We start from the raw sequence: 24,990 nt of genomic DNA, 5'->3' as shown, positions 1-24,990 counted from the left end.
CTTTCTGAACCTCTCGCTATTTTCTGCACCACACTTCCCTCTTTCTGCACTTATATGGCTTCTTTCCACACCTCTGTTGCTTCTTTAAGCAATTCTCTTGCCTCTTTCTGCACTCCTTTGCTTGTTTCTGTACCTCTATTGCATCTTTATGCACCTCTGTTGCCTCTCTCTAAACCTCTTGCTTCTTTCTGCACCCATCTTGCCTCTTTCTGCACCGCTGTTTCCTCTTTCTGCACCTTTCCTGCCTGTTTCTACACTTCTCTTGCTCTTTCTTCTTTTTGAAACCATAGACACACCAATACCAGTTACTACATACTCACTCACTGATTCCTAGATCTACACGCACATTCACTCAATCTCCCATACAGTCACTCCTACATGCAGTTACTCATCAATACAGCACTGTCATATGCACTAATACACCTATACAGACACTCTGGCACTCATCTTTAGAGTTACTCAAACACCTAGTCAGTCATGCAAACAAATCAATCACACTCGCATTTACTCACCTATACAGTTATACACACACCACCTCACTTATACAGATACTAACCCATACTTACTCTCTCATACAATCACTGATACAAGCACACACTCATCCATACAGCCACTCTCACAATCACTCACTCTCAAATATAGTCATTTATACACTCCAACAATCACATGTACTTCCCTTTACATATTAACTTACTCCCACATGTAACACCCCTCTGTACTTCACGTAATGATTTTTTTATCGACAAGATCGTAAAGATCAAAGCCAACATTCCCACACTGCCTCAACCCTGCCCCACCTGTCTTCCCATCTGTCCTTCCTTTTCCTTTTCCTCCTTCCCTCCTCTTTCCACTGAACTATTTCTAAAACTCCTGATCAAAATCAAGTCTGGCTCCCCCATGGATTGCGCGCCAGCACGCATTCTTAAAACCCTTTTCACCAATTGCTCTGAACCTCCCCTTGCCCTCCTCAACTCCTCTTTGGCTCTCGAATCTGTCCCCTCCTCTTTCAAATCTGCCATAGTCCTTCCGATTCTAAAGAAACCTGGTCTAGATCCCTCTCTTCCCTCCAATTTCCGTCCCATCTCTCTCCTTCCCTACCTCGGCAAGATCCTCGAGGCTTATGTCACTTCCTGCCTCTCCTCTTATATTGAGGAGAACGGCCTCCTTGCATCCCACCAGGCAGGATTTCGCCCGGGCCACTCCACGGAGATGGTGGTCCTCACAGTCTTGGACGAGCTTAAGGGGAAGGCTGACTCCAATCTCCCCCAAGCTCTGGTCCTTCTCGACTTGTCCGCTGCGTTTGACACGGTTGACCATGCCATCCTCCTCGACCGTGTCAGCGCAGCGGGCATTCGGGGCGCGGCCTTTTCCTGGCTGGCGTCCTTCCTTCAGGATAGGTCCCAGGCAGTTCATCTCTCCGGTTTCTCCGCTTCCCCCCGTCCTGTCACTTGTGGTGTTCCCCAAGGCTCTTCTCTTTCCCCTCTCCTTTTCAATCTTTATATTCACCCCCTCATCACTTCTCTTCTTGAGCTGGGGGTCTCTGTGTATAATTACGCAGATGACCTTCAACTCGTTTTCGATCTTTCTTCCACCCCGGATTCTCTTCCAAAGTTCTGTTCCACCTTGGTTTTCATTTCTGACTGGATGTGCGCTAACCAACTGAAGCTCAATCCAGATAAAACGGAACTTGTTCTCACTGGTGGCCCCTCTAACCCCTGGACCCCCGCACATTGGCCCCTTTCTTTTGGTCCCCCCCCTGCTCCTTCTTCTTCTGTCCGCACTCTCGGCATCAAAGTCAGTCATGACCTATCCATGCACAGTCAGATCAGCTCTGTTGTATCCTCCTGTTTTCTTTCCCTCCGTTTAATTCGGAAAATCTCTCGTTTCTTCTCTACTGATGCTCTCAAATCCATAGTCATGGCCCTCGTCATCTCTCGCCTTGACTATGGAAATGGCCTGTACGTGGGCATATCTGCTTACGAATCTCGCCGCCTACAGGCCATTCAGAACCAAGCTGCTCGTCTCATCCTTTCCCTCCCTAAATCCTCTCATATCACCCCGGCTCTTAAATCACTTCACTGGCTCCCCGTTCGTTTCAGATCCTTCTTTAAACTGGCCTGTTTAGCATTCCTGGCTCACTCTCGATCCGCACCCTTGTTCATCAACACTCTTGTCTCTTCTCATGCCCCTGCTCGCACCCTCCGATCTTCCTCTCTCTCTCTTCTCCACACCCCTCGCTTCCGCAAATCCAGAACGGGGGGAACCCGATTCTCAGTCCTTGCCCCCCAGTTCTGGAATAGCCTTCCTCTTTCTATTCGCTCCATTCCTATCTACTCTCATTTTCGCAAAGCCCTTAAAACCTTCCTCTTCCTTCAGGCATTCCCCTCCTAAACTCCCCTAGGTCCCCTCTGCTGAGTTCTTGATCAGGTCCCTAGCGCCAGGAAGCCGCTCGGCCACCGTGCGCTTTATTAAATATTTTATTCATTCATTCATTCATCCATTCACTAACCAACACACCCATACACACACTCACCCACCCATACAGACCTTTTAAAGATGCACAAACACAGACACTCTGGTACCCATACAGATATTCAGGCAACCAACCAATAACCCATATAGACACTCATGTAGCCACTCACCAACCCATGCAGCCGCTTACACACCAACTGACAGACTGATACAGACATTCACACAAATTAGTCACTAACCCATGCATTCAGTACAACACGTTTAATCACTTACCTATACAGTCAGTAATGCACCTACTAAATCATCCATTGACACACGTATACACCAACTAATTTTTCAATACTCCTTGGCATATACATATATAAAACATATTCAACCTTTACAGAGACACACAGTCACTGGGCGAAGTCATCAGTAATGTCATCAGTGATTTCACTGACCATTTCATGAATGATGTAATATGTGACGTCACCAGAAGTGCATTGCAGGGGCATAAGTTATAGTCAGCTCAACTAACTATAACGGACAAATGTCTCTGGTTTTGTACGAGTGGAATGTCCAATTAACTATAATGTCCCTGAAACCTGTTATTTTTTCAGTGAATTTCTAAGGTTTTTTAAATGCTAATGTCTAACTAGAACGTCCCTGAAACTTGTGTTTTTTCAGTGAATTTCTAAAGTTTTTTAAATGCTAATTTCTAACTTTAACATCTCTGAAACCTGTGGTTTTTTCAGTGAATATATATATATATATATATATATACACACACACACACACACACACACACACACACACACACACACACACACATCTCATGGGCTTGGTTTCCTAACATACTAAAAATAGGAATAATGGAACAGGACACAGGAATTTCTTGAAATGTTAAAAATTTCACTAAAATTTGATATGCTTTACGTACAAACAGCCACAAGAAGCCACTTTTGGAACCAAAGGAAAAAGTTACCAGGAACCTGTTTGACACACAGAGGCCAGGAGGTCAGTAGCAGAGTGGGCGCCTGATTTAGATCTTAGAGGACGGGTTACTCTGTCACAACGGTGACGGATATTCCTTCTGCCGAAATATAAATCCCATTATATCCTAAGGGAGTTAGATTTAGGCGAACAGGATATCCGTCATCATTGTGATGGAGAAACCCGGCCACCAGGATCTAAATCAAGCCCCAAGTAATCTTCCATACTGGAACACTCCAATGCTTTTGTCAGTCAAGAAAAACTTTATTTTGTTTTCACAACCATAAAGCATGATTCTAAAAATGTGTTTAAAAGTCAATTACAAATATTTAAAACAATTTCATAAAGATCATTCATTGATAAACATTTTTTACAATTCATGCAATATTTTCAACTAATTTGTCACCTAATTCATTTAGTATTGTCCACTGATCTTAAAAGTGTATCAATCAAGGTAAGAAACATGGCTCCTCGACAGATTAAGATGGTTGATGTTCCCCCATCCAACAAGTTACGGTTTGTCTACAGATACGAATGTTCAATTATTTAAGAATGAGTTTTAAAAGTCTCCTTCTTGCTGCTTTCATTGTAGGGTAGACAAACATCAGGTAGCATAAAGATTTGTTGATATCCATATAAGCGGCAATTTGCATTTAGGTGTTTTCCTTTCCGTGTGTGTCACAAATCCTTAGTTTCATGTTCTCCAAGCTGGTACAGCATGAAACTCTTTTTTAGAACCAATCGGAAATGTGCCGCTAAATAAGCTTGCAATTTTGGTTTGACGTAAGAATTTATGACTGTCCAAGATTGTTTGCGTTTTACCAGTAATTTTTTATCTTCGATGAAGGACAGATTTTTTGTGACGCTGTTACACACTCTGTTAAATGCCGCCCTTTCCATCTTACTATTCCATGCCTCTTGTATGTCTAATACTGCCAAAGCTGATCGTAGGTATTCGCCCTATGAGTACGATTTATTCAGATCAAACTGAGCCTTTATTTCAGTCCAACATAGGTAGTTCAGAGAACCAGGATCTGAGGAACGGAGTTTCCAGCACAGTTTCACGAATGCTTTTAATCTTCCTTGAACTCTTCTGTGGGACTTCCATCAGAGTTCCAAAGTTGAGACAAAAATTTCCAAGGAAGTTTCTTGCTACAGCCAACTGTACCATTTTCTCGAAAATGCTGGAACAATCTCTCCTGGTTTCTATCAAAGCTCTCAGGCTTCCAGCGAAGGCTCCTAAGGTCCAGGTCTCTATCCAGCTATAGCTCCAACAGGATCCAGTGCAGTCCACCCTCAACTCGGCTGTTGGTTTTTCCAAACATGATTTACCCCATTCTTTGATCTTTTGAGTCCCTGAGACACTGAAGGGGAAGCAGGTAACTCACTGTTTGAGAGCACATGCTAGCCTTGGGTACAAATAGAGAGCAAGTCACACCTTAGTCTTTTTCACATCCAGAGACAGAAAGGAAGCAGCAGAATTCCTCTTCTACTGCTGTTCCAGTCTAAACCAAGGTCCAGGAATGTTCTGAGGAGCTGGCGGAATGATGCAGTTTTTTATCCAGTGCATTTACCGATGATTGATAACATCCCAAACCCAGTCACTGCAGAATTTCAATAAAACCAAATCATATTTTTCAGGGCTTCCTGTCCTGCTTGTCTTTAAATATCCCACAGGGCCCTATCCAAAATGGCAAATAACAGGTTACTCTCTAAGGAGCTCTAAGTCCCCAGTCAGCTTCAGCCCTATAGAAATTAGAACCCCTCCTTCTTAGGGTGATCAGCTTTCCCTTGTGTTGCAGGCAGAGAAAAATATCTGATTGGAGTCACTGGATAAAAGAAAAAAAATTGTCACTATCATCTCCTTTTTGCATATTCATGAGAAAAGGAAGATTATTGCTCCGATACTTTGTGATGACATGCTTTCAGACCCTCTATAATAACTTATTCCAGCTACATTTTTCAGTGCTTGCACTACCAGAGTAATACTGCCATTCGAAATAAGTGCTTTGTTTTGAGGCAACACATCACTCCACACCTAACCGGGATGCTAATGGTGCAACTGGACAGACAGTAATGTATAAAAGCAGGTTCTTCTATATGGCAGAGCATTTTTCTATAACATTTATTACTGCAGTGCTTTAAGTGCTGTCAGCCAGGACATACTGATTTACCATTAACCTTGAGCCATGCATGTGAATGGAGTAAATCTGCATTACAGCACAAAAGGGATACTTCATTTTTATGGGATTGGCGCATGTATTGACCAGCAAACCAATTGCCTTACTAAAAATGTTCAATAGGCAAATTGGTTATAAACTGTGTTACTTCATGTTTGTTGGGAAAGAGCATAGGCTATGTAACACTGAATGGCAGCCACTGGGCACACAGCCTTATGCAGTAAAAATCAGATCATAAAGAAGGCAAACAATCCAGGACAACATGTAGGAAAGACAACATTGACACAATTGTAATACTTGCCTGTCTATCCATGCCGTTACTGCAGCACCAACGGCTGTTCCAACAATCATTTACTTTCATTGATCTTAACCACTCCATCCAACTTCTGTGTTGGGTAGCAATCTAAATGGACGATGAGTATGGCAAGAGGACTGCCAGCCCGTGGCGGTGGCAGTCAGGAACACGCTGCCAATCAGGTGTCATTCCAACTGGGGCATTAAGACATCACCACAGGGCTGGCGGTGTGTCGGCGGTGTAGCCATGGCATGCTTCGGCTGTTCAAGAGAGCCTTAAGCAAATGTTGGCCGCACTGCTGTGTCTCCAGCAAGTCAGGTGCACTGTTTCCATGCACCATGTTGAGCATGGCAAACAGTGTGCCAATTGGGGGCACAGTATGGGCCCAACCACAATCCACATGGGATTATTCACCTTTTGTGCAGCCCTTTACCTGCCTTTAAGCTGACCTTTTCATGGCAGTGTACCCGCCATTAAAAGGTTGGTGGAAAGGCAGGTGATAATTCACACGGTGGTGCCCATGCCGGCTCCATCACCATTGACCGCCGCTGTCCCCAACGCAGGAGCTCAGATCTTGGCAGTGGCGACTGTCTGGGGGTGGTCTCTCGGCCAGCACTGTAATATGGCAGTCATACACCAGGTATACAGGTGGTTGGACTGCCAATAAGCAACGCCGGTTCCAGGACCGACAGGGTCATAATCAGTAATTTCCTGTACTGTATTTCTGCTTGAAATGTTATGGCATTGACCAAATGCATTTTTGCTATCCTATTTTAAAAGACATTGTCAAGCTTTGCGACTGGAAAAAGACTGTTGATTTTTTTAAGGACAAACAACCTAGTGTCAACGCCCAAAGCATGTAGCTGAAAGTTTGATGGTTCAGGTAAAGTACAAATAATGTTGAAGAAAGTGCTGTAAAACAAGAGTTCCAATGAAGAATTCCCCAGCAAAATTATGTGAGTTAAGGAACGATCAAATGTTGTGGAAAAGGGTAAGTGTTATGATCAATTGTGGAATGCCCTATAAGCCAGCTTTAGAATCTAATCTAAACCTGGATATTTAAAAAAAAAAAAAATCAGTAAAACCTTTAAAATTCCTTAGTCCGTTTGTATACCTCTCCTTGCTTTACATTGCCGATAACTGGAATATAACACTTTTGTAAATATTATTGAAGATGAAATTGCGTTTTTTCCAATAACAGATTTGTTATATTACGAATAAATTTGCTCTGATTGATGACAATTATCTCACAACATATGCGATGGATACATCTTTAGTGCCCAGTCAACATACGACTTAAATGAAGGTGGTTCTGAAAACAAGAAAAAATATATATTTAGTTTTACACTACACATTCGTTCAAAAGTAATTTAATGTTTAAAATATTACATGAGGAACAACAAAAATATTAAGTAAACATTGTATCTTTCTTTGCAAATTCTCCTTATAGGGCAACCTGTTTTTATCACATAGTAGCTGGGTTATGGCATTTCATCATCAAAATATCTTTATTCGATTCAAGGAATCATAAAAGAGACAAGTCATAAAATGTTCGAACAATTCCAGTGTTTGAACATTTTATGACAAGAGAATGTTAATGTGAAGAGAAAGAGAATGTGCAAGAGAGAACACATTCATAAAATCCATTATAACAATACTCACAGGAGTAAATGACTGATTCATAGGGAATATCATTTGTGCAAATAAGCAAGATCCGGACTAAAGTGCAATCGTCATAGAGACAAAAAATACAATTCAGAATATAAGATGCAATGCCTTTAACTAAAATATTTTCCCAAAAATTACTAAGCTTACATTTTATATTAAAATATAAATACTATATACAATAAAAATGTACAGCTAAAAGAAGGTGCTATCTTGATGTTTTCAAATCTATTATTAAAATAAAAGTCCTATTTAAAATTTCAGGCCCTTCTTCATTCTAATGTAATTAGCAACCAATAAGACTCCAAAAACAACAAGCTTGGTATTATCAGTTTTTAAAATATGCAACATTTCCATGTATCTTCTCACACCCAGCTTCCTTCCTAGCGGTGCAATCCATTTCTGTCTAGCTTTCATGTAAATAGGACAGAATAGAAGAACATGAGCTATGCTTTCCTTTGTAGACAGCTGGCACATTGTACACTTAATATCTTCCTCCCCATTGCGAGGAATTCCCCACCTGGCTGTAAAAGATCTGACAAAAGAGTCCCGTACCTTAATTGCAAGTACAATAATTTTGCAAGTTGAGGTTCTATTTGATCAAGGAAAACCTCAAAACAAGGGACGGGTTTAACCATCAGATAGTCATTTGTAAGTGGGCCAGCGCTACTATTCGATGCTACTTTTAATACAGCCTGGCTCCAACAAATCCTCTTAAGTTCCTTTATTGAACTAAGAGTCAATTTTTCTGGATGGAGCCAGAACTCGCTGAGCCCCAGATCTATTAACTACCTACATACGTTACCCAGCCAAGGTAAGGACACATGTGTATCTAGTGCAATTAATTCTTTTAGTGCCTGTCTGTAAATAAAAAGTTCTTCAGTAGCCCATAACCTGATCCAATATAATAGGGTCATCAAAACTGCTATGTCCTCAATACGTTTTAGCCCTAGATCATATATGTACGGAATCATCTGGGTATTTTGGGGCAAGGGGATCAGTGCTCATAAGACCCTGTTTTCCCCCGTAGTAATTGAGGTCATTTGCTCTTTCCCCACAATTCAGACCCATAAAGGGCGGCAGTTTGGGCCTTTGATTTATATACCTCCAGTGGTGGAGTAATAGATTTAGTGTAAGAGGCATGGAGCTCATTCAGGATGGGCACTGAGTTCTGCGTTAAAAATCATTCCTGATTTCCTAATATGGGGACGCCAAGAAAGCTTAGAGTCTAGGGTCACTACTAGATAGACAAAATTATCAACCCGCTCTATTGCTGAACCGTTTAGTGTGATATTGTTTTTTTTAAATCTTTTATGTCACGCGTACTTATCGGTCAGAGAGACGCTTGTGGCTTGATGCTGGAACTTATCATGGCTCCATAATTTCAACACAGGAGGACGACTGTTAACCTCTACTAGTGTGAAACAATACTTTGATTTTTATTGCACAGATCAAATGTGAAGGAATTGTGAATGAGAATAGCGTTGGTAGACAGAGTGAGGTACAAATTGTTTTTCGGCCTTGAGAAAGCCCATATGGGGCGAAACGCGCGTCGCCTGTTTAGAACCTTGTTTTAAAAAGAAATAAAAATTGATTTGTGTCTACACTACGTGACTCCTTTGGATTACGAAATCGTATCTTGGCGTGCGATTTGCACATGGATGAAAGAAACTATTGATGATGTGCACTGATGTGATTCTCTTTTTTTGTATATGGATGTGACATTCTATAACACCTTTGGTGGGCGGATTGTCGATGGTTAATGCTTGAGGAGGATAAGCATTTTCATACCATAGTTGCACTCAAAAATTAGTGTATGTTCGTAAATATTGTTTGTGAATAACAAGGAGACAAATGCTGATGTGCAGATCGAATATAGCAAATCCCTCCTTTTTGTAAACTTTTATCAGTACTTAATTGCGGGATACCTAATGCTTGATCTTCTTCCTCAGTTATTGTTACCATGCCCCGTAGAGGTTCATAGCAACAGTTAAAACCACCGCCAATTAGAATCAGACCATCGTTGGTAGAAGAATCAATAATCCCAATTAACTGGGAAACTAGCGGAGTTTCCTTAGCAGGGTCACGTGGTCTTATATATATATATTAAAAAGTAGAAGAGTAGATTTATTGGGGAATTTTAAAAATAATCCCTGAATATCACATGAACCTGTCCATACTTCATCTATTTCAACGTCTATTTGGTTCCTAATCCAAATTTAGAGCCCACCAGAAGGTCTACCTTTGTTATGGTGCGTTGCTGCAATGCTGACTGTTCGATAACCCACTTTAAATAATGATTCCAAGGCCCACGTCTCTTGAAAGAGACATATATCAAATGTATCTATATAATTTTGCCAGTCTGGTTCCAGTCGTTTTTTTGTTAGGCCTGCTATATTCCAAGACAGAAAGTTAAAACTACTTATTATAGGGGCGCTATCACTTGCTAGAATCTGCTCACTTTCCATAGGGGTATTCGGATTAACAGGAAAATCATCAATCCGTCCTCCTGCAGGGTCCTCGTGAACATTTTCTTCAATGGGGATTATTTCCCCTAGCGTCCCAACATAATTACACTGGTCCCCATAATTTAGCAAAGTTGGGTTAACAGACTGAGTTAATCAATCCACTAATTCAAGATCGCTTTGCAAATTCGGAGTAATCGCTAAGTTAGTTGGAATAACCTCTGTCACCGTGAAATTCGTCCTGGGGCCAGCATTAAACACTTGTTTTATTTTGTCTGATCCCCATCTTTGAATCAAAAAATACATGGGTTCTCAAATTAAAGGCTATCAAATTCTCAGCTATTACTCTCGAATGAAAATGGATGGGATTGGATCGGTACCTCATTCAAAGTATACGGAGGTCTCCAATTTGAGACTTGTTGGGTGAACTCCTGGTATACATCTTTTCTCTGGTAGTTCGCCCATTCACGTACACTCCCACGTGAACTAGCAGGTGGCAAGCTATCAGTTGCCACTTTTCTCTGGTAGTTCACCTGTTCACGTGCACGCCCGCGTGAACTAGGAGGTGGTAAACTACCGGGGGGCTTTCTCATATGGGGACAAATTTGTTCTCGTCTATATAGGCTACGCCGTTCCTGTCGGGCTGGTGCTTGGAATCCTGGGTTTTGTTTACAACCACTTCCATGGTCATCGCTATGGAGCCCATAAGTGCTGCAGTGCTGAGGGTTAGCTGGACCTATTGTTTTATAAGAACACTCAACTGATTTAATAGCATAATTTTCTGATCTTAGCTCTCGTGGGTTAATCGCACTGGGAATAGGAGTGGTGTCCCTTTCACTTATCAGTATGTTGTTAGTAAGCATTTCTATCATTTTTTTAATCACACTCACCTCCTCCTCAACCTTAGTTAGTTTAAGGGTCAGTGCAATTATCAAACTGTGTGTTTCATTAAGATCAGGGTGCGGAGGCGAATGCAATACAGGAGGGTTACTTAAACTCCCATTAGATGTTTGTCCACCCACCTGGTAATGCCTGGGGCGGGTTTCTAGATTTTCAGCTAAAACAGAATATCTATTGGGACATTCAATAGTTACAATTTCATCTTGGTTGTCAATATCTGTGGGCTGTTTATGTGCTGGTACTTTGTTTGAAACATCAGGATTACTGGTTGGAGTCAGTACCTTTTGCAACAATAAAGCTGGTGATGCAGGGAGAGAGGCTTTTCCCACTGTCTGATGAACTGTAACTACATCTCTAGCAACTTCCCTGCTTGGAGATGTATTCTTCTTGCTATAGTAAGATGAAATTTTATTTCTGCCTCTAGTCTTAGGCTCCTTGCCATCAGCTAACATTCTCAACTTCATCAATGAGATTGTCAATGTACAATTATCAGCTGCAGATTTTGGGGGTTGATGGGTCCTTGGGATTTTTTCCCTACCCGTAGTTATTTCTGCAGCTTTTCTTTTCCCCATCTCTAATGTTCTTCCAAAGGGAACATTCGATCTGAGGTGGCAGTACAAGAGTGTTAATTGTACAAAACCCACAGCCGCTTTTAGCTAATCTACCGTGACCCAGGACACCCAACCAGGAGTGATTAGGACATTAGCAATGTCAATACCAATTAAGGTATTACACTTAATAAATGCGCTAAAGTAACTTTGTAAAACTATTATAACTTCTCAGCACATATCCTCCGAGTAGAAGACCTACTGTATACCTATAGAGGTCTCCACCGATCCCTAATAATAATAATAGATTTCAAAATACAAGGAATTTATTACAATAAACTAAATCCCAGATGGCAATAACCACGAGCTATATTAAATCAGTTCTCTTACCGGTCGAAAAAATTCAAAAAGTGTCAAGAAAAGACCGGGAACTAAACTTTCAAGGGGGTGGCCCAGTCCTGTCTTATTCTGGCGATGACGTGCTGTGAGGCGCCAAGGAGGTCAGTAGGGCACACTGGGCAATGAAGTCCCTCTATGTGTGGCACAGTTCAAGATGAAATTCAGCGTTGCCCTCCCAGGGGCTGAATCCAGCAATAGCGAGGGCATTGACAGCAGCCAGTAGGTCAGCTCACGGGCCCGTTAGAGCTTTTAGTTGTGCGAGGCATAGCGATGCAGGCAGGAGTTCTGTGCTACACACCCGCTCCCTGGCTCGCATCTTAGCCACGTCCCATGGGGGTTGGATGTACTATTACTGCGAAGGGGTCCGACAGGATTTTTCTTCGCAGTATTTCACGCCCAGCGTCAGACGAAGCTGGGGGCTCAGGAGTCAGGCTGGGGCTCGGCTTGCTGGCTATAGTGGCTGTTGGGCACTGGCAGACCACACAAGCCTCTCACCCACCGTTAGCGAGGCCCTTCGGCTTCAAGCATATAATTTTATTTAACTTTCACTTGGATTTTCACTCGGTCCCGGATTTGCCCCAAAATCCTCCGTACCTGCATATTTAACCCCTTTTGTTTTTCTTTTTGTTTCACCTCTTCCTTTTTGTTGCATTTTTTTCCCCCAGACTCACGTGCACATCACTGCACCCGGCCGCCTCTCTGGAACCAGGCGACCCACCAGCACAGGAATGCTACCGGGGAAAAGCAATCCTCCTCCTCAGCCCCCTTCAAGGTCGTGACTCGGGCTGAGCACGCCACACCAGTTGGGCGTGCGAGATCCTCTCCGCCGCTTCAAGACCGTTTTATCCTCACTCTGTGGCGTCCGGACCCAAGGCACTCCTCACATATCACGGCTCGCGAAAATCACCCGCAACGCTGGAGCGCTAGCATGCCGACTCCACCAGCCAGGTACGCGCAGCCATTACTGAGGGTGTGGCCTGTGCTCATTAGTGTCTCAGTATTGTGGCAATTACAGGACTGAAAAAGCAAAGAAGAGTTCCTATTATCCCAAAACTTACATAGGAGTTTAATGTGAGTATGTTAGGTTCTGCATGCTGTTGTTTGATGCTCGAATTATACAAAAAAATTTATATAATGTTGTAACAACCAAATATTATCTGTAACTTTACTATGTAAAGCAAGTATAGAACATGTAAAAAATACTTTTGTTACACTCACATTAATCATAAATGATTAACTAAAAATTAACTCATGGGTTATACATTGATGCAAAATAAAATATGAAATAATGCATTTTTACGGACACATCTGCAATCTCCAAATAATGCAAGCTATAAAATAAGGAATTTGTCAAAAAGGAAACGTTGCCAATAGGATGACTCTGAAATGTGTTTTAATTCACTGTCCTGTATTCATAGCTTGTAGCATGATAGTAATTAGCTTCTCAAAGTTACAAATCAGAAGTGATATGTAGGATCAGCAAAATGCTTCTCTCTACAAGTTTTATCGGAATAGTCCAGGCAAAAGCTAGAAGGGAAACTTGGTGAGTGCTGTGAATAAACTATGACCATTAAAGGTAATGGATTCATAAATATATATCCAACTTCATCCTAAGTATCTTTTACATTTCTAAATCTAGTTGGTAAAGAATACATAGTTAATACATGGATGAGGGAAAGCATTGCTCAGAGCCATTTTTAAATGTAGATGTTGCGAAGTTAATGAATTACTGAATATTTCTTTTTTTTAATCAAAGCATAATTTACCAGCTATTATATATTTAGAGTATGGAGTGGTACCTCTGTTTTTTGATGATGACTTGTGAAGATGATGCAAAAATATTTGCAGATCTAAACTTTCATAAACACTTTTAAGGAGAGACTCTATGAGAGTGAAACACCTACTCATCTATATGAAAGAGGGTGCAAACTCCATCCAGTGGAAACAAAACACCTCCCGCATAGCAAGAAAGGTCAAAAGAGATTTGCTTCACATGTTGGAATACCATCAAAGGGATTTGGCACTGGAGCCATGATTTCAAACCATTAGTTATATGTAAGCCTAACACATCTCAAAATACATTCACCACGCTGGTCAAAAACACAGGTCAAGAAGACACATTTCTCCCAGGTCATAAATCATTTCCTAATTTTGATAACTTAGGCATCAACAAACACTTAACCACAATATTAACCTTCACAGAAATGGACAATTTCTTCTATTTTCCTAGACCTACCCATGCACTTGTAACCCTAATGAACAAGAACACTTTCGATTGGTTTACAAATCATTGTCCCAATCGGATTAGCTGATTTGCTCATGTTTGTACTTATTAATACTTCAGTGCATTTTTTGTTTTCACATTATTTTTGTCTACTCTTGGTCCAAATGCGTTATCATACAAGTCAAGCTTTAAGATGAGTATTTACCCCTTACTTACACCACATAAATAGTGACATGGTACATTTTGGTCCAACTCTTGGACCTTACTCAAACACTTTGAGGAAGGTCCCAGAGTTGAGTGCAGTGGCGTCACTAGGGTTGGTGTCACCCGGTGCGGGTAACTCATGGTGTCACCCACTCACGACTTCCCTAATTTTTGTACCAGTACCACGTTTAACAGATCAGTGGGAAACTTTCTAAGAAAGAGCCAAAGCAAGAGAGCTTGTTTTTTGGAACATTTCGTGCAGTCACACATAAATAATGTAGCAAACACGACCAGCTCTGAAATAAATTATGATTCGAGATCGCTTCTTGACACGTCTCTTTAAAGCTGACTGCTGAAGCACTCCTAATTTATAGCACTGACTGTCTGTGAAGACTAAGAGTGCACAAAAAAAGGTAATCTACCCGTTGAATTGGTAATTGCTGTTTTCGTGTGTCAGAGTTGGAAATAAGGCAGGCAGCCGACCTCTGTTCCCAATGGCCGCCAGCTCCCAGTGATGTGCTTTTAATCACCAAGGTGTGGGCAGCTCCGAAGCGATGCTTCCGAGGCCTGAGTCCAGACTCACACTCACAGAATAGAAATGAACCAGATTGCTACAGCATTATTCATAGTTCAAACATATGTGACTCACACACGTTCGTTGAACACCTTCTCATGAGCCCAAGCCCATGACTCGTTCTGACTCTGAGCGTTATCTCCCATTCGAAGATTAAACCATCGTTATATACCTAACTTCTTATTCCATGGTAGAAGCGTATATTAAATCCAGTCGCACATATCTTTTACCTACACCCGGGCGTCTTCTAATTGCTAACCTGTGATGCGTAATTGTTTGCTTAAATAGCTTGAAAAGGACAAGCGTGACGCGCTCTTGCCGACGCTCTTGCCTGTGCCTGGCCTGGTCTGTCTTCTTGGGCCCGGGGCCGGCCTTGACTGTCTGGGACACTGGTAATGCGATTATTGCAAGCTGAATCTAGTGAACTGTGTGCCTGCCCTGCCACATTTCTAACTTCATTGAGTTCAAAACTTCATTCTAAAAATGATATTTCTCTCTCTCACCGTCCGTGACCGACTGCCTCCGGACCCAAGTCAGTCCCAGTCCCATGCCACTGTCCCAAATTTGAAGGGGAGACGAAGGCCCTCCTCCGCTCGGGATATCAAAGAAGATGGCTCAGGCTGCTGGCACACATTAATTATTTATTTCTAGCAGCATCGCGCAGCACTGCTCGCACTCCCCTGCACTGCCGTCTCGTCTCCTCCCTGGCGCGTGACCACGACGCGTCAGAGGAGCACAGCGCGCGGGGGCTGTCCCAGGGCCGTCATTGGTAGCACTAAAGATTGACGGCCCTGGGCCCCAAACTGGGTACGTCGCGCATCCACATCATCAACACCATGGGTGCGCAGCGTGCGTGCGTGTGCAGTGGCGACGTGCTGCAGTGCATACTCACTGCAATGACTGCAAAGTATAATATTTTTATTTTGTAAGCACGTGCGCAACTCGGTGTGCTAAGACAAAGTTGCGGCGGACGGCGGCTGCAAGGCTTGCACAGATGCACTATAAATAAAAAAGCAGTGAAGCACTGGCAGGCAGCCACAGCAGAGAGGTACCGTGAGGGCGAGGCTGAGGCTAACTAACCAGATTCGTGTCACCCCATGATGTGGTGACACCCGGTGCGGTCCGCACCCCCCTAGTGACGCCACTGGTTGAGTGGAACGCAGCACATCGCTATTTAAAGACTCCTGTTCCTTTTGAACTGTAAGGAATACTTAGTCCGGATGTTTTGTACCATATGATATAAGTTCAGCTTTGGAGTACACATTTTTAGAAGCAAACCACTTAGCTCTGCGCAGCTCAAAAGCAGGTATCACCATAGAGAGCAATATACACCTACACAGGTTGAGAATTTCCTTACTAATTGAATGCATCATAATCTGACTGGATTTATGACTGGGTAACTGGAAATATCCAATATTTACTCTGTTCAGTTATATCTCAATAACACATATGCTTCTCCTATGATATGTAACCTATTTATTTAATTTAGGAAGCACTGCCTCAAAGAGCTGCCTGATTGAAAAAACATTCATTATAATCAATTGACAAATGTTCCCCTCTTAACTATGCTATTTACGACCACCAAATTCGAAAAATGAATGCCCTTTAATGCCATTATAACAAAAGAATTCCAAAGTCATCTGTAGCATATAATGATGCCATTTTGGTGTAAAAAGGCCTACCTTTTCAGACAGTAGGCAAGTTAATTTCTCTGCCAAGAATTTCACAATTTAGTTCATACCACTCAGAGGAAAATTATGAAAAAATGATTACATAACATACAGAGACATTCGGATTGTCAGGCCTTTATCAGCCACAGCCCGTGGAGGGAGTTCCGGTGGGGCAGAAGGGCGGGGGGTGCAAAAATCCGGAATATGGATAATTGGAGGCAAGTAAACAATTTAATAAATAAAACGAATTTCGAAGCGCGCCCTGCATCGCAAAATGTGATGCCGGGCGCGCCTCGAAATTTGTTGTTTACTACCTCCAATTATCCATATTCTGGTTTTTAGCACCCCCCACCCTGCCCCTCGCCCGCCCTGCCTTTCTGCCCCACCGGTTCTCCCTCCACGGGCCGCGGCTGGCCTTTATCAGACACAATGAAATTCAACACCAAGGACCAGTTTTATCAATACTAAGAATAGCAATTACCTAATTGAAGATTCTCTGTGAATCGCAATTTGGAAATTGCTATTCCTAATGTATGAAACGCTTTGAGTATCATTTAGCGATTCCTAGTGAGTCATACATCGACCTATCTCATGAATATTATTGAGGTAAGTCACAATTTGTGACCCAATAGGAATCACTAAAATCACATGGATGGTGGCCTGCTGGCGTCAGCAGACCATCATGTCTGTGATTGATTCCAAATAAAGCAATACATTTTTTTTTAATTCTGCCCGTTTTCATTAAAGGAAAATGGGATTTGTGTATACAAAAAAAAAGAACGTTTTCTTTTCATTTTTTAAAAGTAGGCGGTGGGACGATGGCCCCCTCCTAAAAAACTTTTTCATAACCATTCACAAACAGAAAGGGGTCCCTTGGGAACCCCTTCTCATTTGCAATGGGGTTACCACCTACTTGAAGTTGGTGGTAAAAAGAAAATGTTAGAGACCACGTTTTGGTCGCTAAACATTCTTAAATACCACTTCAGTTTGGTATTAGGAAGAGACGACCTAAACAAGTCCCTTCCTAATACCCAATTGGTATGTATTTGCAATTCTAAATTGCGACTCTGTAACATGTTACCAAATCGTAATTTGGGAATGATGCAGATTTTTCCAGTCAAAAACGGCCTGATTCCGTGGATCAGGCTGTTTGCGACAGGAAAAATGCTTGCTACATCTGGCTCTAAGCTATTAAAAATGCAGGTTAGAGATTTATGTTGAATTTGTGTTGGTAGGGCCATTTGAAAAGATGGTCACTCCTGTGGTACTTTATACTCTTTAGATGATGCTCATATCCATCTTAAGGATTTATTTAGAGAAATCAATTCTATTCTATAAAAAACTGAGAAGGCTAGGGATGCTATGGCAAAATTACAACTAACAAAAAAATCAGATTTCAACTAACCTGTTGATCTCTGATGAACAAGTTACTTACCTTTGGTAACACTCTTTCTGGTAGATATATCTGTAGTGTACTCCCCAGCCTTGGTACAAGTAAATGGTCATGCCTCACACAGAGCTCGGTATTACATGTCTTTATTCTTCAGTGTTTCACTGTTAACTGCTCATACTACATCATGAATTTTCTTAACCACACCCAATCACGTATGTCACTATTCTGAGGAGTCAATCAGGGACCAAAGTGGTCCCATAATATCTAATACACAATACTACGTCTTGCCATTCGTAAATAAAAGTTCACAAAAAAGCACATATACATCATAACCCCTCAATGAGTCATTGAGGTGCTTGAATCAATCTTCCAGATCTCGTTGCGTGAGGTTGCAGAGACATAGGTGAGGTATCCGAGGCAGACACATGGACAACAGACTCTGATGCAGTCTTTGGGTTATCCTGACTTTCCGATGGAAGGGTCGTACTATGAATGATTGGAGTCACCGAACCTCAAGGAAAGTGTTTGAAATAAGAAGAATCTCTTGTGATGGATTTTCCAGGACAATGAGCTTTCACCTTTGTCCTTTGCTAGTCGCAACCATCAGTGGGTCAGCATCAAAAGGAGCATCAGATTTGCGTATTAATTTCTGCATGACAATGACACGGTCTCCTCTTTTTAACACAGTAACACAGTACTAGGAGCACAGCGGCATCTATCCGCATAGGTCTTCCTTTTACATTTTCTGAGATGAATTAGTAGTGCAAACTTTACCAATGTCAGTATGTCTTTCAGTGGTCCATTGTGGCAATGTGGTTCCCCAGGCTCTCCCAAACATTATAGTGGCAGGACTTTCACTTGTAGTAGAATGAGGAGTTGACCTGTACGCATGAAGAATAGAGTGTAGAACTGATTTGAGGTCAAGTCTTTCTAGTGCAGCACACTGAACGTTCTTCTTGGGTGAGCTCATAAATCGGATGACAAGACCATTCGCCTGGGGCCAGAGAGTTGTGCTTTTTTGATGCTTGACATTTAGATGAGTGAAATTCTTTTTAATTCTCAACTATTGAAAGGTGGGTCATTGTCAGATTTCAAAATCGAAGGAACACCTCATGTTGCAAAAATACTTTCTAATCTATCAATGACTCTGTGATGATTAGTTGACACCAGATCTTTCAAAAGGGAAAAACTTGAGTATTCATTCACAATTACTATTAGATGATGCCCATTGACAAGTGGACCAAAAACATCAATTGAAATCTTCCATGCACGCTTTCAAAGATCAGACATATTCAAAGGATGCATGGTTATTTTGATTTACAAGCAGTTGCACAAATGACATGCCCTTAATTCTTTTTCAACTCTTCCATCAAGTCGAGGGTACCACACCCAGTTCTGTATGGCTCGTTTAGTAGCAATAACTCCACAGTGTCCCTCATGTGCCAGTTCAAAGTCTTTGTTGTCTCAGGCTTTCAGACATAACAATCCTCACTCTTTTAAATATAATGCCTTCTGGGGTAACTGAATGTTCTTCCTGCACATTTTTGAATTTCTGGTATTCAAGGCCATCATGAAGTGGTTGAATATGTTTTCCCCAAGACTGATGTGTAATAATGTCTTTGAGTAGTAGCAAATGTCAGTACTCATGGCAACAATGATTTGTTCAACTGATATGGCAGCAAGGTACTACATTTTACGATGAAGTTAACATAAAAATCAGCTGCTTTAGAAGAGGTGCCATGACACAGTATTGGTATATGTGGGAAGTAGTCGGCAGGGTTTTGATCTTTTCCTAGACGATGCACGGTCGTATAAGCTAACTCCTTCAGCCACAACCCCCACCTCTCCATGCGAGGGGCAACTTGGCTTTAGGATTGACAAAAGTGGTGAGTAATGCTTGGTGGTCGGTGAAAACCGTGAAGTGCTTTCCATTAGGAACACATGGAAATGCTCACAAGCCCACAAAAGAGAATGTTTTTTTTTCAGGTTGTGAATAAGCATGTTTCGTCAGCGAAAAACTCCTGCTAGCATAGCCACAATGTGTCTTGGTGCATTAGGATGTCCATTGTGCTGGGAATATTTTTTATCTAATCCTTCTAGACTGGCATCAACAACAATCTCTGTTTTCAGTTTCGGATCAAAGTATGCTTGGTGTAGCACCCTCCCCAGGTCGGGTATATGAAAATGATCACGACACACATGGAGCTCAGTATTACATGTCTTTATTCTTCAGAGTGCAATCGTTAAATGCCCATACTACAGCAAGAACTTTCTTAACCCTCCCAATCACTTACGTCTCTATTATACGGAGTCCGTCTGGGACCAGAGGGGTCCTGCTATCTCTAATACACACAACACTACAATATATAACCACACATCCCTCACCGATTGAATACTCCTCAGGCATCAAACTGGATCAGGTCACTTTTTCAGCAGTAGCCCTGTCCACCTGTAGGTGGCGTATGGGGCTCCATGCTGACCATGTTCTGCACCGCAAATAACATGCAGGGCTCATTTAGGCACCACTCCCATGCACTGATGAAAGCTGCTTGAGAGGCAGTCAGCGCCCGCAGACACACAGCCACAGCAGTAAGTTGGCTTTGAACAGTATGCAGATTCCTAGACTTGGGATCTTATTAATAAGTAGAGTTCAAGTCACAGAACAGGGAGGATGGTGTAGTCGATGAGGAATCTGCAGTCAGATAGAACCTCTACTAGATAGAGCATAACTGAAGGTAAGTAACTTGTTCTTCTGATAAAGACTTCTAACAGCAGATTCCTCACCTTTGAATAAGTGGGAGAGAAGTACCAAGTAGGAGGCAGCGAAATTCCCCGCTAACCGAATCGGACTATCTAAACAGAAGTGCTTCATGAACGTATGAAGCTAAGCCCACATATTCACCTGTAAGATGTCCTGGACAGGAACTCTGCTTTTCAATGCAGTGGTAGCAGCTTTGACCTTGGTGGAATGAGCCCACAGATGACCTGGAGGTTGCTTTTTAGCCAATGCATAGCAGATCTTGCTGCAGAGTACGATCCAAAGGGTCGTACTCTACGCAGCCTTTCCTTTTATTGCCCCAATGAACTCGACCAAGACCTGAACAAGAAGCTCAGCGCTTTTTTGGAGACTAAACGATGAAGTCTCTCCTCTTCAGAGGTGTGAGGCAGAGCACAGAAAGCCATCAAGCTGATAGATTTGTTGGTGTGGAACTGCATCACTACTTTAGACAAGAAAGATTCCTGCGTACACAGAACCAGTTTGTCTTGGGAAGATGGTGGTTTATGGCAGACACAGAGATCTTGCAGCTCGCTCACTCACCATGATGGTATGCCCATGAGCAACACAATCTTGAGAATAATAAGCCACAGAGGACACCTATGAATTGGCTCAAAATGAGTATGCATCAAATATAAGAGGACTAGGCTAAGGTCTCACTGTGACATGACAAAAGGCGAGGGAGGAAACAAGTGTTGGAGACCTTTCAAAAAAAGTATCACTGCCGATGATTCAAACTTTGAGAGTAAGGACGGTAACCGCAAAAAGGGGTGTCCTGCTCATGCAGGGGTAACCTCACACTTGTAACCAAGCACCCTGCCCTCAGGACTGCAGAGCCTGACAAAGGGGTGAATTGTAGGTTTTAAGTGCTGTGACCTCAGATATAAGGAAACATATCTGCGGTAAGTGGTGAAACACCAACTCACAGTTTAAGTGGACTCTCATAGGTAGCACAATCCATGCTGTAGCCAATTGGAGACCCTGGGTGTACCTATGCCCTGGGTAACTTAGTACCATATACCAACAACTTCCAAGACTACACAAGTAGCCAATTGTGAATGTGCAAAAGTACTTATCATGGTCAATGTAAGAAGAAAGCACAGTGACTGGGGTCCTGATTAGCATTATCCCAGTCAGACTAGGTCAAAAACATACAGACCCAATCAGAAAGTGGGGTTAACCATGAAAGCAGATCCTACTTTTCTACACCACCTGTCTAATGTGGTGGTCTTCCAACCCAGTGAGAACTGCTGAATCATGCCTCCAACTGGGTGGCTGTACTCCACTAAGGGCACACTAAAGAGGTTTGGCAGTTGGGGCTATGGGGGGCAGGGGGAGAGCAGGAAAGGACATGGGCCAAATGGCACATTGAACCATACCTCTGGGGCAGTGGGCGCTGCAGCCTTGAGAGTGCTGGGCAGCATGCTGGGGCTCAATTGGCTGATGGTATTGGGTACGTCTACTAAGGCTGCAAAATGAAAAATGGTATGGCTAATATGGCTGGCGAGGCAGAGCAGATAGGGCCATGGGTGTGCTGTGGCCCTGCTTTCCTTGAACTGCTCTAGAGCAGAATCTGCCTTGTCACTAAACAGGATAATCCTGTCAACGGGTATGTCCATAAAGGACAATTGGGCATCACCTAAAAAATGAGGCGACCACAGCCAGGCGTGGTGGCGAATGGCAATGCAGGTACCAATGCTCCGCCCAATGGAATCAGTTGTGTCCAAGTCACAGGGAATTATGAACCAGGCTGCATCACGACTATCCTGTGTAGCTTGGGCGAGGACAGGTCAGAGGTCTTCTGTGACATTTGGGAGGACTTGATCCACCAAATCCCAGAAAGCAGCCAGGCGGCAGCTGGCTTTGACAGACTTGAGGGCTAAATTAGTTGAAGAAAATACCCTCTTCCCATTGGAAGTCAGTTGGACTCCTTAACAACTCCTTCGACTTCTATACCGGAATCGAGCCTTCGACTTGGACCAGTCTTATTGCGGAGTCTTTCAGTGCATGGTGACAAGATTTTGCTATTCAGTCTCCTATAGCCTTCGGGTTCATCAACACTTAGTCACTGCAGGCTTTAGGATCGTGGCTCAACCCCAGGCGAACCTGATGGTGATCTTTCACCAGGAGCGGTCTGTCCACGTAAGAGCAGCATGTGTGGCGGGGAGACGTGCAGTCCACAACTAGGTAAAGTTAAATAAAAAAGAAAAGAAAACCACTTACCTTGTGCTTGCCGAATCACTTCAAGACAGGCATTGTTACTCAGCTTTCACATCCCAAAAAATTACTAGTATCCTGTGTAAATCACATTAGCCTTTTTTCATTCTTTACATACTATGCCCCATAATTCCTGACCCTTTTATCCTACACCGTGTCATACCAACACTTAACCATGAGAAGGAAGAAGAGGGGGTGTGGAAGGGAATTGGACTGTGACAAGAGATACTTCTTACTTAACAAAGATGCAAGCAAATAATGCTTCTGGAGCTTCACTAATAAAGAAAAATACATCATAGTAAACCAAGTCACTGCAGTACTAATGTTTTTCCTATAATTACCACAAACATTTATATGTTTCTAAATTACTTATGGAATGTATCAGTTGCTTTGATATGTGAAGGATCTGGCTCACTCTGCAAACAAAAGGATATGGAAATAATACACTTTTAGTTGTATGTCACATTCAAGTTTGCTTACGGATGCCTGGCAAAACGCCTAAGAAAATCAATGGATCGCATATAGGCTACTGCAGAAAGTTAAAGTCATCCCCTTGCAATTTCTTGGTACTGCTTTGGAAACAACACAACGTTAATCCTAGCTCAATGACTGGGAAGACTCAAGCACAAGAGACTATTTAAAAAACCAACACTGGAGGAAGTAGCTTGTTTCATCAGAAGTAGAGCCTGAACTTAATATACCATATAATGTATCAAACTATTTCAATTAATATACATTAAAAAGAAAAGAAGAAGAGAAATAGAAAAAGTTCTATCACGAGAATATATATTGATTCCGGCAACCTTCTGTATCCAGTGCAACCTGTCAGTCTGTTTAGACCAGCAGATCCTAGAGCCAATATAGAAGTCTCTTATTGGACAATCTGTATCAGTGGGTAGAGCCATTGGGCATGCAATAAGATCTGTTGTTGTTCCTCACTTGAGGATGCAGACATTAGCTTCTGTTCCGTACATACCACTCCAAAATCGCCTGTGATTTGTAACACTAGTGCTAACTCATGTGTATTTTACACTGGGCGTGGACACTATGTAGGAATTACTAGATGAGAGTGCACCAGGAGAGATGTTTACTTGCTTTCTTACAGAGTAAGCTCTTGAAGCAACATGCACCTATGAAACTATGAACTTGGATGCGCTCTATCCACAGTGTCGTAAATACTGAAAATAATGTGCCGCTGATATGTGCAAGGAAACACCAAGATCTTGTGAGAAGATAATCGCATTGAACAATGTTTTAGAAGAAGTGCATAAAAACCACAAGTACCATAAAGCTTTAGGGCCCAGTAACATATGTGGGATTCTGAAAAGTATTCAATGTGCAGATCTGTTTGAGTCCAATTACATTTTTTTTTAATTCAATAATATATTAATCCATATCTGCTCATATGCTATTATGATCAATTCCACAAATATCTCTGATAAAAAAAATAGTGGGTGTAATATGCACAAATGCGAGTAAAATCAATTTGTGGGGAACACCATATACTGCTTTTATACAACCTCATTATTGCAACCCTACCTATCACTCACAAAATCTCCTTCCCACAATTCTCCACATTCCCCTTAGGCATTTCATTATTCTTTTTATTACGAACCTTCTGCACAGGTTTATGTACCTCAATTAGAGCCCCCATGTATTTCCAAACCCAAATCATATTTCCAGGAAAAAAGGTGGACATTAGCCTAATGATTAAACAAACAGTCTCTTCAGACCGCTCCTTACAAAGGTAAAGCTGATCAATTGGGATGGCCTAGCCTTCTTTTTTATTTTGCCTAAGTGAACAGTTTCTTATAACAGTACAGGAAATATTATTCCTTATGGAAAATACTATCAATTAGAGAGAACAACATCTTTAATATGTTTAAAACAACATATTGGAATGTAGCAAGTCCTTTTTGCAAAACTATAATTTACATACAAAGTTAGGGAAAATTAGATGTCCAGACAATAGTGGTTTATAAACATGTGGAGTGATGCCAATGTAGCCGCTAGATGTCGAGAACAGACACCCCACA

General features: G+C 42.1%; 1 protein-coding gene across 1 annotated transcript in view; it reads right to left on the bottom strand.

Annotated features, from left to right (window-relative positions):
• The window catches only part of C9H14orf39 (chromosome 9 C14orf39 homolog), a 1,344,786-nt gene that overhangs the window by 1,053,528 nt on the left and 266,268 nt on the right, over nt 1-24,990 (bottom strand). The window contains exon 6 of the mRNA XM_086939475.1: nt 7,189-7,231. Within this exon, the coding sequence (XP_086795601.1) occupies nt 7,189-7,231 (43 nt within the window). The remainder of the gene's footprint in view (nt 1-7,188; nt 7,232-24,990) is intronic.

The sequence above is a fragment of the Lissotriton vulgaris genome, chromosome 9 (genome assembly GCF_964263255.1).
Source record: "Lissotriton vulgaris chromosome 9, aLisVul1.2, whole genome shotgun sequence".
NCBI lineage: Eukaryota > Metazoa > Chordata > Amphibia > Caudata > Salamandridae > Lissotriton > Lissotriton vulgaris.
This window is presented reverse-complemented; position numbering and strand designations above follow the sequence as displayed.